The 13,193-nt window shown below is 38.3% G+C and overlaps 2 protein-coding genes across 3 annotated transcripts; both read right to left on the reverse strand.

Moving 5' to 3' along the window:
• Positions 1-1,662: 1,662 nt before the first annotated feature.
• Positions 1,663-9,235, reverse strand: LOC109241303 (receptor kinase-like protein Xa21). Of its 2 annotated transcripts, XM_019408028.1 has the most exons (7): positions 9,193-9,235; positions 9,028-9,087; positions 6,365-6,546; positions 4,979-5,194; positions 2,706-4,691; positions 2,248-2,617; positions 1,663-2,158 (listed from the first exon to the last, which is right to left on the reverse strand). In XM_019408028.1, exons 3-6 carry the CDS (start codon positions 6,516-6,518, stop codon positions 2,271-2,273), a joined length of 2,703 nt encoding a protein of 900 aa, XP_019263573.1. In that variant the 5' UTR covers positions 6,519-6,546; positions 9,028-9,087; positions 9,193-9,235; the 3' UTR covers positions 1,663-2,158; positions 2,248-2,270. The 2 variants fall into 2 exon arrangements, with proteins under 2 accessions (XP_019263573.1, XP_019263572.1); XM_019408027.1 differs by lacking the exon at positions 9,193-9,235 and having other exon boundaries at positions 9,028-9,186.
• Positions 6,526-7,205, reverse strand: LOC109241300 (probable LRR receptor-like serine/threonine-protein kinase At3g47570). Its single transcript, XM_019408024.1, has 2 exons — positions 6,651-7,205; positions 6,526-6,546 (listed from the first exon to the last, which is right to left on the reverse strand). The coding sequence occupies exons 1-2, from the start codon at positions 7,203-7,205 to the stop codon at positions 6,526-6,528; spliced, it is 576 nt and encodes a 191-aa protein (XP_019263569.1).
• Positions 9,236-13,193: the final 3,958 nt, after the last annotated feature.

Here is a 13,193-nt window from a genome sequence, read left to right on the forward strand (position 1 = left end):
AAGAAATAAAAAATGTATAATTTATAACATGAGTATTTTATCCTATACAGCAAACCAAACGTCCCCTTAACAAAAGTTAGTATAAAAATTATTACGCTATCATAGAATTTAAATTTTTTATTTGTGGTAATAGATTAATTATAATTTTTATCAGTTTATTAATTAATACTTATTATAAAAAATTATCTATAACTATATTATATGTGATATAATTAAGTACAATATTTTAAAAAATTTAGTGCATATAAGTTTTAATTTATTAATTTTCTTGAGTTTTATATTTTATTTTTTTGTGGTTATAATAACCCTTCGATTAACTTATCTTGCCTGTCCTTGCACTCCGCTTAAAATAAAATTCAAAAAACTTTATCAGTTAAAGTTTTCCGAAAAAATATTTATGAAGAAATGACTTGAAGGATTTTTTGAGCAAATAAAAACGTATTCAATTGAAAAAACCACTTACAAAAATAAAATACAATAATCAAAACACGTTATTTTTCTGGTCTAACATTTTTTCTCTAAAACGTTTTTTCAAATGACGGTTATAAAAAGTTGCTCAAGCAATTAAGTACTTTCAAATGACTTAGCGATATTTCTTGCTACGCCACAGCTTTCACGTGAAAGACTGAGATGAGAAAGGAACAATAAGGTACATGTAACATAAAGCAGCTACAATGCATGAGAATTCAAAGTCAGTGTCACAATGAAGGAATATATGAAGATGAAGTGAAAATTAAATTGGAATGATTTTATCAACAAAGGAAGAAGGGTGATATGATACCATAAGAATGTTTTGAATGGTTCAATATATCAATGAGCCAATGTATTGCATATTTATTTATAATGTGAAGTAAACTATATGACAATAAGAACCATTAGTTAAGTGCGTGCATTATATGAGCGATGTATTTTTTGTCTCTTTATAAAGTTTTGAATTATCCTCGTCTCGGAATTATCCTTGTCTCACGAGCTAGCTTTTGTGTTAATACATTATAGAGAGGCTCATCTCAATCAAGAGCGGAGCCAGGATTTTAAATTTATGAGTTTTACATGAGCTCATAATTTATATATTAGTCTTAATTTTCTTACTGAATATACATTTGTCAGTAGCTATTGACGTAGTTTTACTCATGTTATTCGTATATTCTTAGGGGTCGTTTGGTATGCGGGATAAGGTGGGATAAGGTATGAGATTAAATTTATACCGTGTTTGGTTGACGACATACATTTATTCTCTCACCATGTTTGGTTGACGACCGTTTGGTATGCGGGACAAGGTGGGATAAGGTGTGAGATTAAATTTATACCATGTTTGGTTGACGACATACATTTATTCTCTCACCATGTTCGGTTGACGACATACATTTATTCTCTCACCATGTTTGGTTGACACATAAAATCCTGTAAATTATTACCACCAACCAAACATGGTATAAATTTTATCCCAATCTTAATACAGGATATCCCACCTTATACCATCATATTTGGGATTATATTATCCCAGCTCCCGGGTGGAATAAATTAATCCAGGGATTATATAATCCCGAGGTAATTTAGTCCGCATACCAAACGAAGGAACTAATCGTGACTTTAGATACTTTGTTTCTAAAGTATCTAAAGGAACTAATCTCTTTTCAGAATAAAGGTGATTGGGTAGTAGGCTTCATGAATAACCTGGCTGAATTAAATACTTTGTTTCAGGGTCTTGAGATTGCAGTGGAACTCAACTCGACTCCACTACACATTAACACTGATTCAATGGAATTTATTATATGCCGGAATCAGGACACTTGCCTTATAAACCTATTATTTCTGAATGCAGGTTATTGATGGTTTGACTGAGAACCTAGTCATCAGCCATAGCTACAGAGTAGAGCAGAACCGGGTGGCAGATCTCCTAGCTAAAGAAGAGCAAAGATGAAGCCTTTTGACAAACCAACGGTTTTGGCAGTTCCTCCGGTGTTTGCTAATGATGCAGTATGGGTAGACATCTTAGGAACTACATTTGGTAGAAAAACTACGGAATGTAATGCTACTAATATTTTTGGACACAATGTTGGCCACCTGGACAACTCTACAAACATAGCTGTGATGTTTGTAGAATACTCTACAAAGTTGTAGCTTCCATCCTTCTAACTTCAAATAGTCACACAATCTCCTGCAATGACATTGGAGGAAACAATTACTGATGGTTAAATGCTACTGAACTTTTATAGCCTTTTTTTCCCACAGAAATATGGAAAGTACCTGATGTTACGTCGTTTGGTCGTTCAATAATAGGAAGCAAGCTTTTGTTTGATCTTTTGCAATGCTGCTACAACATCAATCATGTTCATCCTTTCACCTGGAATATTAGCTGTGCAATTCATGGCTAACTCCATGATAGATGTCAGACATTGTAGCTTTTGACTTAAGTTTTGTTCATCCAATGTTAGTAAGTCAGTATCTATGACTTGATCCAACTCATCAGGAAGCGAATTATGCACGCAGCTTCTCAAATTCAAATCTCCAGTGAACATTTCATCATTAGGTTTCTTCTTTGTAAAAGTTTCCAGCAGCATAATACCATAACTATAAACATCAGACCTCTTGGATATAAGGCCTTCCGAACCATACTCTAAAAAGAAAAACTATACTGTCAGCAATTAAATTATAACTCACCAATCCATAACCTTAATGGTTACAAAGTTAAATAAGGAATTCACCTGGAGCAATGTAACCAACTGTTGCAAAAGTTGTAGTGTGAGCAATAGATTCTTCCTTAGTTAAAAGTTTCGCAATGCCAAAGTCACTCAGGTGTCCAACCATGTCGTTGTCAAGTAAGACATTGCTAGGCTTCAGATCACAGTGAATAATCGGTACTGAGTAACCATGATGGAGATATTCCAGAGCAGATGCAACATCGACCATGATATTCAATCTTTGCATTATATTTAAACAATAATCTCGAGAATATAGCAACTTGTCTAAACTCTCATTTGGCATGTACTCAAGTATCAATGCTTTAAAATCCAAGTTACAACAGCTGCTAATGATCTTAGTGAGATTTCTGTGACGAAGATTACGCAAGATTTCACATTCTCTATCAAATGTTTGAAATGTACCTTCCATCTGCACATTGAAAACTTTAACAGCTACTATCATTCCATCTGCCAATGTCCCTTTATAAACAGAGCCAAAACTTCCACTACCTAGCAGGGTATTTCCATCAAAGCCCTGAATTGCTCTTTGAAGTTCGTAGTAAGAAATTCTTTGTGGTGCTACCTCGGGCAACCACTCATCTTCAGCATTGACTGTTTTACCCCGACGCCTCATCAACATGAAAACTATTGCTGAAGTAAGCCCTATTACAGAGATAACTGACGAGGCAGCTATAATCCATATCAGTCTTCTTTTCTTTGAATTAGGATGATTTTTTGAATTAGAAGGACAAGCTGGGACATGCTTTTGAAGGTTACCACACAATCCTTCATTCGACATGAGAGACAGGTAAGGGAGATCAACAAACGGTCCTCCATTCGGAATTTCCCCGTGTAACCTGTTGAATGAGACATTAAAGGAGCCTAGTTGCTTAAGTGCCTCTAATGACTTTGGGATCACACCAGATATATTGTTATATGAAAGATCCAATACTTCCAAAGTTATGAGTTTCCCGATAGTGGCAGGAAGAGATCCTTCAATTCTGCTATGAGCCAATGACAATTGAATCAATTTTTGTAGACCTCCCACTGTACTAGGAATATTGCCTGAGATATGGTTCCAGGAAAGATCCAAAAGTATTGCATCCTTGAGATTTCCAATTTCTAGTGGTAGAGACCCATTGAAGAAATTAGAAGACAAGTTCAACTTCAAAGTATCTTTGAGGTTCCATAGACTTGAAGGTATGTTAGAAGTGAAGTTATTGGAATCAAGATAAATCTCCCTCAGAGAAGTCACATTCCCTAAGCAACTCGGAATACTTCCCCACATTTGATTTTGTGAAAGGTTTAGCAAACCCAAGTTGGATAGCTCACACAAACCATTTGGGAAAGAACCACTCAATCTGTTTGCACCAAGTGAAAGCCGTTGAAGATTTTTCAAAGAAGTTATTGCCGTTGGGACAACGCCAGTCAAGTCATTATCTTCCAGGAACAAAGAAGATAAGTTTCTCAATTTTCCGATTTCATTTGGAAGATGGCCCATGAGGTTACAACCTATTGCCTCAAACATTTGAAGAGAAGAAAGATTGCCAATGGATTTCGGAAGCATTGTATTTAGGGGATTGAAAGACAATATTAATCTATACAAGTGTTTTGAATTGGCCAAAGGCGTAATAAAGCTCAAGTCACTTTTGAAGGAGTTACCATACAAGTTGAGACTTACAAGTTGTCTTAAATTTCCTAAAGACTCAGGAATTGAACCCGTAAGTTCATTTCCACCGAGTTCGAGAACAGCAAGCTTGGACAAATTTGAGATGGAACTAGGTAAAACACCATTAATGTTGTTTTCAAATAGATAAATTCCTTCAACATTAGGTAACCCTTTGCCTATAGTGGAAGGAATTTTACCTGAAATGTGGTTATTTGTGATTGAAATAGCTCTAAGGGTTGAGATATTGAAGATACCAATAGGGATAGATCCACTAAAGTTATTGAGATACAATGTAAGGCCAACCAACTCTTGAAGATTACCAACTTCATCTGGAATTACACCTGCAACAAAATAAATATTAGGATAAGCAGAAAGGGGAGCCTAGGAGCAACGGTCAAGTTGTCTCCGTGTGTCCTATAGGTCACGGGTTCAAGGCGTAGAATCAGTCTTTGATGCTTGCATCAAGGTACGGTGCCTACATCACACCCCCTTGGGGTGCGTCCTTTCCCCGGACCCTGCATGACGCGGGTGCTTTGTGCACCGCGCTGTTCCTTTTGCCCTTTTATAAGCAGAAGTATCCAAAAAACTAAAAATCTTAAATGGACGTGGTTTAAATATTTTTCCATACCTGTCAAGGTATTATTTGCAAGATCAAGTATGTTAAGCATAGACAAATTTCCAACTTTTTTTGGCAGAGGTCCTTCAAGCTGGTTGTTCCACATTGATAAAACTTCAAGTGATGAAATGTTGAATATGGTTTCAGGGATTGAGCCTGTTAATGCATTTTGTTCAATCGTCAATTCCTTCAAGTTATGAAGATGACCAATCTCATTTGGAATTGTGCCTGTCAAATTTTTAAACATAAATATCACTTAAACAAAATCATATACTTAATTTAACTTCTATACAATAACACTCATGGAAAATCAAACAAAACCATATATAATAATACTATATTAGCAGTTGGCCAACATAAGTGAAAATATATTAATATCTCTTCAAATAATAAGTATAGTAATTCTTACATATTTTACTAAACATTGTTCTTGAAATGGAATTTTAAAGCTAGTACTACTTCAGACAAAGCTAAATTTAATGATTAAATTTCAATCGTTTGTTGGTTAAATTGAGTTCTTGATACTGATAAATCCTCATTCATTAGATTAACTAAATAAAATTTTCAAATGTCTTAAAATAATTTAATACATCAAAGAAAGAGAAAATTTGATACATATAAATATATTAGACCTTGTTGTTTTCTATTGTCGCATTTCATCTTTTTGTGCCGAGCTTCTATTCGGAAACAACCTCTCTACCCCGGGGTAGGGGTAAGGTCTGCGTACACACTAACCCCCAGACCCCACTTGTGGGATTACACTGGGTTGTTGTTGTTGTTGTTGTTGTTGTTGTTGTTGTTGTAAATATATTAGACTTTTTATATATCCATAGAGTTAAGCAACATATTGGTTGTCATAATAGACCAATTCGAACTTGACCTCATGGAATGAGGTGATTAATCCATGAGTTGCTTGTACTGATTTTATTTTCTTGTGCGAACAGTTCGACCTTTACGATTAATAGTATTTAATTAGATAAACAATTTTAAGTGTCCACTATGAATGAAAGATTATAAAATTGCAAAGAATATTATAATTTTTAATTAATATAAATGCAAAATTTATAAAGTTTAACCAAACACCTCAACTTTCTAAAATAAGCATTTATTTGAAAAATTAACAAAATTAGCTACAGTCTCCAAGCTAAGAAGCTTGGCCAAACAGGTTATAAAATTGTTTATATTGTTAGTGTATACTGTCAAACCTCTCTATAACAACCTCATTTGTTCTGATATTTTTTAACTATTATAGTGAAGTGCTGTTATAGAGGACGTATATTGTAACATAAAATAAAAATTGGTTCAGAGAAAAATTTGGCTTTTATAGTGAATGGCTGTTATATAGAGAGGTCTAACTATATAAGTTGAACTCCCAAGAAAAATGGTAACAACACTTACCTTCTAACCTGTTTTGTCCAAGATCCAAATATTGCAGCAGCAGTAAGTTACCTACTTCTCTTGGAATTGTTCCAACAATGTTATTTTGAAACAACAATAGGACTTGAAGTTCTGAGCATTCAGATATGCTTCTTGGTAGCTCTCCGCTTAACATGTTGGAGCTAAGTCCAAGCCTTTGTAATCTGGGAAGGCGACGACATAAATCAGAAGGGAAATCACCAATTAAACCAGCATTTCTGAGATCCAAAATTTCTAGTGTACTTGAGATATTGGACATGGAAAGCACATTGGATCCATTGAGTTTATTGTATCCCAAGGAAAACTGTTTCAATCTCTGAAGAGTTGCTATTTCTATAGGAATATTTCCTTCCAGATTGTTGTACTTCAAATTCAAGAATTCAAGATTCTTCATCTTAGAGATAGAAGAAGGAATAAACCCACTGAAACTATTGTTTTCCAGAGAGAGCATCCGAAGATCTTCTAAATCACCCAATAACTGAGGAATTTGACCAGACAAGAAGTTAAAACTAAGATCAATGGCTCTTAATCTTCGCAAACGAGTGAACTCTGGTGGAAGTTCACCTTGGAAATTGTTGTAGCTTAGATCAAGTGAAACAAGAAAAGAAAGGTTGCCAAGTTGTGGTGGGAAGGTACCAGTCAAGCCCATGCCTGAAATATTCAGCACAGTAACTCGTTGATGGCGCGAGCCACAAGTGATTCCAATCCAGTTACAAATTGAGGTAGAATTAGAAGACCAGTTTGTTGAGAGAATGTGATAAGGGTCTGAAGTTATGTGGGATTTCAAGGCAAGAAGAGAAGATTGATCTGTGCTTATATTCATGGCTAAGCATGAAGTTGCTATAATGTGAAGAGATATCAATAAAAATGCTAACAAGAATGTTTTCTCCATTGAGTCTATGAAGGGAAATGCATTTGTTGGTTGGATCTTTGCAGCAATATATGATCTATCTTTATTGAAACTGATTAAATTATTACTATTGAGAAGATATTAATGCTAACAGTTCTACATTATTGAAACTAATTAAGAATATAATACAAGCATTAATTATCAACTTCGTTATGCAAGTTTCATGTTAGGAAAAAAAAAGATTGAAAAGACGTTCAAGATCTGGTAATAAATGCTAACACATGAAAAAGCATCTTCACCTCCTCTTCAGCCATGTTAACATCCAATAACTTATAGTAGCTATTACTATTTAATTAGGAACTTCATTGTATGCACTAGAACTGATTAAAGTAATAAATTGATAGTTAAGTAACTAAAAAGGACTTTGAACCCATAATTATTGAACAAAATCTGCTACTTATAGAGAAGGAACCGAATACAACCTGTACAGTGATTCTTGATCAAGAAATTATCATTACTTCCTTATAATTGGGAAGATTTCAAAGATTTGGAGATATTGGGTACTACATTCATATATCAGTTTAAATGGCTTTCTTCCTGCATCAATTGTGAGCCTCTAATCTCCACAAAATGTGATGCCCTATAACCGTGGAAGTCTATTGCTAGATTCAAACAAATTGACATCAATATCACCATAATAAAAAAAAAGGCAGCCCAGTGCACAAGTATCCCGCATTTACGAAAGGGTGCCAAGAAGATGTGACGTAGGCAGCCTACCCTGATGCAAACATCGGATCAAACCTGTGACCTGTAGGTCATAGGAAACAACTTTACTGTTGCTTCCAAGGCTCCCCTTCACATCGATATCGCCATCAAGTTCATGAAATCATTTGAAAACTTCTTTTTATATTTATACATGTCTTCAAGTGTTTTTGCTGGTACATTAGAGTTTGGAAGTTAGAGGGTCATCAAATTTTTTAATTAGATCTTTCAAGAAACCAGCTTTCGCTACGAATTGGTTAGCAAATAACAGATTGAAAGGTCCAATCTGGAAATCATTTGGTTAGCTATTGATGATAAGCTTGGAGTTTCTGGATATCTCATGAAGAACAATCTATTTGGTGAAATTCCAAAAGGAATAGAGAGGCTAAAATAACTAAATAAGTCAATAATTTTTAATCTTTAGATAAGTTGCAAATAGAAATCCCTAATAGAAGGTCATTCACCAAGCTTACTTCTCAGAAGACACCCTCATAGTAAATTTAATTGAGGATTAAGGATAACATGATGTAGGCTGCCTACATCACACCCCCGCTTGGGATGCGGCCCTTCCTCGGACCCTGCGTGAATGCGGAATACTTTGTGCACCGGGTTGCCCTTTTTTTAGCATTATTTGCATTAGTTATGCTTGTACTAGTTCTCATTTTTTGTAATCATGGACAAAGAGTTTATCAACAAGAATCCTTATACACCAAAATTCCTTCAACCCAGCTTTCTAAGGACCAAAAATGAAGTTTTGAAATTTTTACAGCAAATCGCAAAATCGGTGCCCGATTACTCCCATAATTAAAGTCCTTTTATTACCTCAAACATGGTATTCACGATCCATTAGAGCTATTAAACAATTACCGGAATTATTCCTTAGCTTTAAGTTATTATTCATCATATCTTTCACAAGATCCATTTTTTGGTTTACATCTAATACTATGTTCTAATCACATTTGCATTACCCAAATACACTTAATAACATCATTTGAACTCCATAATTGAAGAGGAAGTAATAGAATTGCATTACCTTGTAGTAGAAAAACCCTAGCTTCGGAGAAATTGGGGTTCTTGAAGAACCTTTGCATTCCTATGAAATCCATATGAGCACGTTCAGGAATTGCTTCGAATTTTTTACTACATACATGTATTAATACCACAAGGAATCGAATAAGTAGAAAAAATTTGACACTACCTGACACAGATTGTCTCCTGGTACACTAGTTAAAATAGCCGTTTGGGAAGTCATTAAAAATAAGTTACTGTTTGGCTGCAACAAAGGCCGGTCCAGCATAATAATATACTGTAGTTGGTGCACCAGTATAATTTGCTGGACCGGTATATTCCAGTATATTATGCATGCTGGATCGGTATATTATACCGGAATTCCATTATATTAGTCCGGAGTTCCAATATAACTCCAGTATATTATGCTGCAGTATTTTTCTGAATTTTGAACAGTGTTTTCGTTCAGATTTATTTTACATGAAAAGTGGCTAAATTTCGATTATTTTTGAAACTGTGACTATTTTTGAATGACCACTTATAAATTTGGCTATTTTTAAATTTCTCCCGTACATATATCACAGGATCAAACCTGGCACATATTTTGGCAAATATATGAGAGAGCCGTTAAAAATTATAATTAACTAGAATTAAACTCTTTCTAAATTAAAACTCACAAAATCAATAAATTAAGACTATTTCTTATATAAAAGTATGACAATTAAAGTTATTTATTTTCGTTACAAATTTTAATATCACTCATAAATTATCATAAAATTAATAATTCTGAATTAATACAACATACAAAAAGTCAATAAGATAATACTAGAATAACTAATCCGAACATAACAAAATTTAGCCAACATAATTAATTTCAGTATAGACAATGTTGGAGTGATGTTAATTAACAAAATGAAAAACAAACATAATTTTAACACCTCAATGCCCACATTTGAGGGAAAAGCAGTATTTTGCCATGTCAGTATGACGTATGCATGTGACACACTTTTAATAAAATAAGTGATCTATTTGGTCATTGACATAAATAAGGTATTTATCTCCTTAAGTTTCATTTTATGTGACAGATTAGGTGTAGTGTTTGCTCAAAAGTTATTAATACCTTATGAGTATAAAACAATACGAATAAATCACGGGAAAATCATAGCAAACCGTAATAATCCGTTGGACCAAATGAAAGAAACGAAGATAAGTACTCAGGATTAGGGGGAGAAACATTAGAAGCCTTTATTGATAATATTGGTTTGGTCTGCCTCTCCATGAAGAGGTTCAGAGCCTTACAATGGTGTTCCTCTTGCCCATAATTTGGGTATCGTTGACAATTGTCTCTCTCCCTTTAGTGGTGAAGAAGAAGCCCCCCATTCTAGGGTTCCCTCTCTTGGTATTTATAGCTGTGAACTTCGTGAGCTGGCAATAAGTGGCCGTGACCACGTTGGGATTTCGCCTTCATGGTGGCGGATGGGCCATGGCCTTGCTGATCGAATCAGATGCAGGTTGAATATCGTTAATTCTGAGTGGTCGTACCACTAATTGATCATAAATTAGCTTAAGACGAGATTGGCTTCGTTAATTATCGTAAGGTCGAATTCTGACCCATACAGTTAGTCCCTCCGCTTATTGAGGCCGGGCCTTGGCCGAGCTCGATGAGCGGACTCCATCGACTGTAATTTGAGAAACTCGGATAGGGAGGTCGACTGTTGCTTCGGTCGAGGCCGAATTCTCTTTGGCGATGGCCCTTAGCCTTGTAGAGTATTAGTATATTGTTATTGTGCTATCAAGTCATCGTTCGATCGAGGTCGAACTCTCCTCCTTGGCGAAGGCGCTTGACCGTTTAACTCACCTCGAGTGAGGTCGAGCTTCATTGTGCTCTGTCCTTGCGTTTGTTTTGGGTGCATACCCGTCGACCATGGCGGACGGGTCGTATGTTGCGCGGCCGAGGGGAGTGAGGGCACGCTTGATACGTGTTTGGCGATGTCAAAAAATTTCTAGGGCGCAAGGAGCATCTTCTCGGCATTCATAGGTCGTTATAACCATTTCGAGGGCGAGACGCCGATGGGTGATTGCAAGGCTGCTTTATGGAGCCTGTCGTAACGACGCACATTCCTATGGAATCGAACCTGTGTGCGGTTGGTCATGTAGTTAATGGTGGCTGTTGGGGTGCATGAAGGCCACTTGCGTTGCCTATAAATAAAGGCTGAGGCATTCATTTTTCATATTCTTATTGCTTGTCTGAGAGAGATTCTGAAGAAGCTTTTCTTACTGCTGTTTCACCTTCGTCTTCGTCCCCCAAACCTTGTTTCTTTCTCGTTATTGTATCATCAATGGCAGGCATTTCTTCCCAAAACGTTCTTTCGACGGATCTTCCGGTTAACTCACCGGTGACCGAGGGACCATTTCCGGCAATGGGCGATGCAGAACTGGTGGAGACCGGTGAAGCTCCGTCGGTTGACGAGATAGTACCTCTGCCCGGAGGTCCGATGACTGATTTCACCGCCGATGGTGGGGAGGATCAGGTGGATGAAGCCCCATTAATGGGGGAGATTGGGATGTCCCGACTATGGGGACAGGGGGTCATCCCCGGCTATGCTGACGTCATTCTCGCTAGAAGCGAGGAGAGGGTTCACACCGACCGTAGGGGATACTGCATCTTTTACGCCTACCCCTTCAAGTTGGGGTTTAAGCTCCCGCTCCCAATGCTGGTGGTTGATTTCTGTCGTTATTACGGGGTATGCCCGGGTCAGCTTACTCCTTCTCTTACAAGTTGTTAGCAATGCTCATCAAATACGCAGAATTGGCTGGTAGGGAGATCACGCTGCAGCATGTGCTTAGCCTCTACGCTCCCCAGAGGGTTCGTGGTACCATGATTCGAGCGTGCCCTCGCGGGACGAGGGGCCTGACTGCAAAGCTGGATGATGAGGTTGAACCTCGCCCTTTAGAGCGCTTCTTCTACATCAGGACTGAACATTTAGTGGCGTGCTCTACTGGATTCCCAGAGGCTTGGAATCATGCACGTAAGTTCCTTTGCCATTGAATCCTCTTTTTTTTACCCCTCCTTACGTCTTGTGCTCGTAAGCATTAACTCGTGTCAATTTTGTAGCCGAAAAATCTCCGCCGGCTCTGTTAGCTGGGATTCGCGGATGGGTCGAGGCCGTGCTCCCCCATACGGTGGGGATACGCACATGGGCATCTTTCTGGGAGAGGCATGGCCGTAGTCCTGTGGCAGGTAAGAAAAATCGACTTCTTCTTCTGTTCCGCTTTGTTTCGACACTATTCCTCAACTTTGTTTTTCTGTGATCAGGGAGGGCACACCGCGTCAGAGCCCCTCAGTTGGCCTTCCGTCGACCGGGTGCAGTAGCTCGACTTACTGCGGCGCCTATGTCGCGCTCAATATCGAGGGCGGCATCAGTTGAATCTTCAGCGGTTCCTTCTCCGGCATGGGCCGCGCTTCGGGATGAGGGGCCATCGGGGGTTGTCCGCCCTAGGGCGGAATCGTCATCAGACGGGGAGGAGGAGAGGCCCTTGATAAGGCGTAGGGTTGTGGTCACGCCGGCTCCTCCTGTGGTAATCAATCTGGACTCCCCTCCAACGGATGCGGAGAGGGGTGCGATCGCGGCGCCCGCTCTTGAGGGTGAACAGTCAATAGGGGTTGCCCTGGCTGGCTTAGGCTATGAGGGTGCCATCGCTTCGGCGACTCAGTCGGTGGTTCCAGTCGCTGAGACGGGAGGTAGTTCCTCAGCGGCTGGTAATGTTGGTGAGTTAAGCACCCCTTTGGCGGCTGCGGCGGGAGATTCCACCTCGCCGGCGGCTGAAGGAGGAAGAGATGCTGTAGAGGGTGAGTACGAGTCTGAATCCGACTTGGACCCCTACGACGTCCGTATGTTCCAGGAAGGCTCCACCAATTCAGCGGTGCACGAAGGGGGCGATCTCGCTTCATCGAGGTTCCCACGGAGTTGAACTTATTGCTCCAACGGGAAAGCTTGGTGCCGCAGTTCGAGCTGCTATGCTCGGAGGCCGAGAATGCGCCGTTGAGGGGCGTTACGGATGTCGGATTGATAAATGAAGTAGCCGTGATGGGCTTGAGGGTATGTACTATTACGTCGGTTCGCTTCTTCTTTGCCTTAGTTTGTTCTTTATCTTAATCGTTGTCTTTGCTTTGCAGTCTTATCTGTTGGA

Source organism: Nicotiana attenuata, unplaced genomic scaffold, assembly GCF_001879085.1.
Source record: "Nicotiana attenuata strain UT unplaced genomic scaffold, NIATTr2, whole genome shotgun sequence".
NCBI classification, from domain to species: domain Eukaryota; kingdom Viridiplantae; phylum Streptophyta; class Magnoliopsida; order Solanales; family Solanaceae; genus Nicotiana; species Nicotiana attenuata.

Coding starts and splice junctions, on each gene's coding strand:
- LOC109241303 (XM_019408028.1), bottom strand. CDS start 6,518: ATGTTAAGCGGAGAGCTACCAAGAAGCATATCTGAATGCTCAGAACTT. Junction 5,195..6,364: donor TGGACAAAACAGGTTAGAAG/GTAAGTGTTGTT, acceptor AAAATTTGACAG/GCACAATTCCAAATGAGATT. Junction 2,618..2,705: donor AGTTGGTTACATTGCTCCAG/GTGAATTCCTTA, acceptor TTTTCTTTTTAG/AGTATGGTTCGGAAGGCCTT.
- LOC109241300 (XM_019408024.1), bottom strand. CDS start 7,205: ATGAATATAAGCACAGATCAATCTTCTCTTCTTGCCTTGAAATCCCAC. Junction 6,547..6,650: donor ATAAACTCAATGGATCCAAT/GTGCTTTCCATG, acceptor TCGCCTTCCCAG/ATTACAAAGGCTTGGACTTA.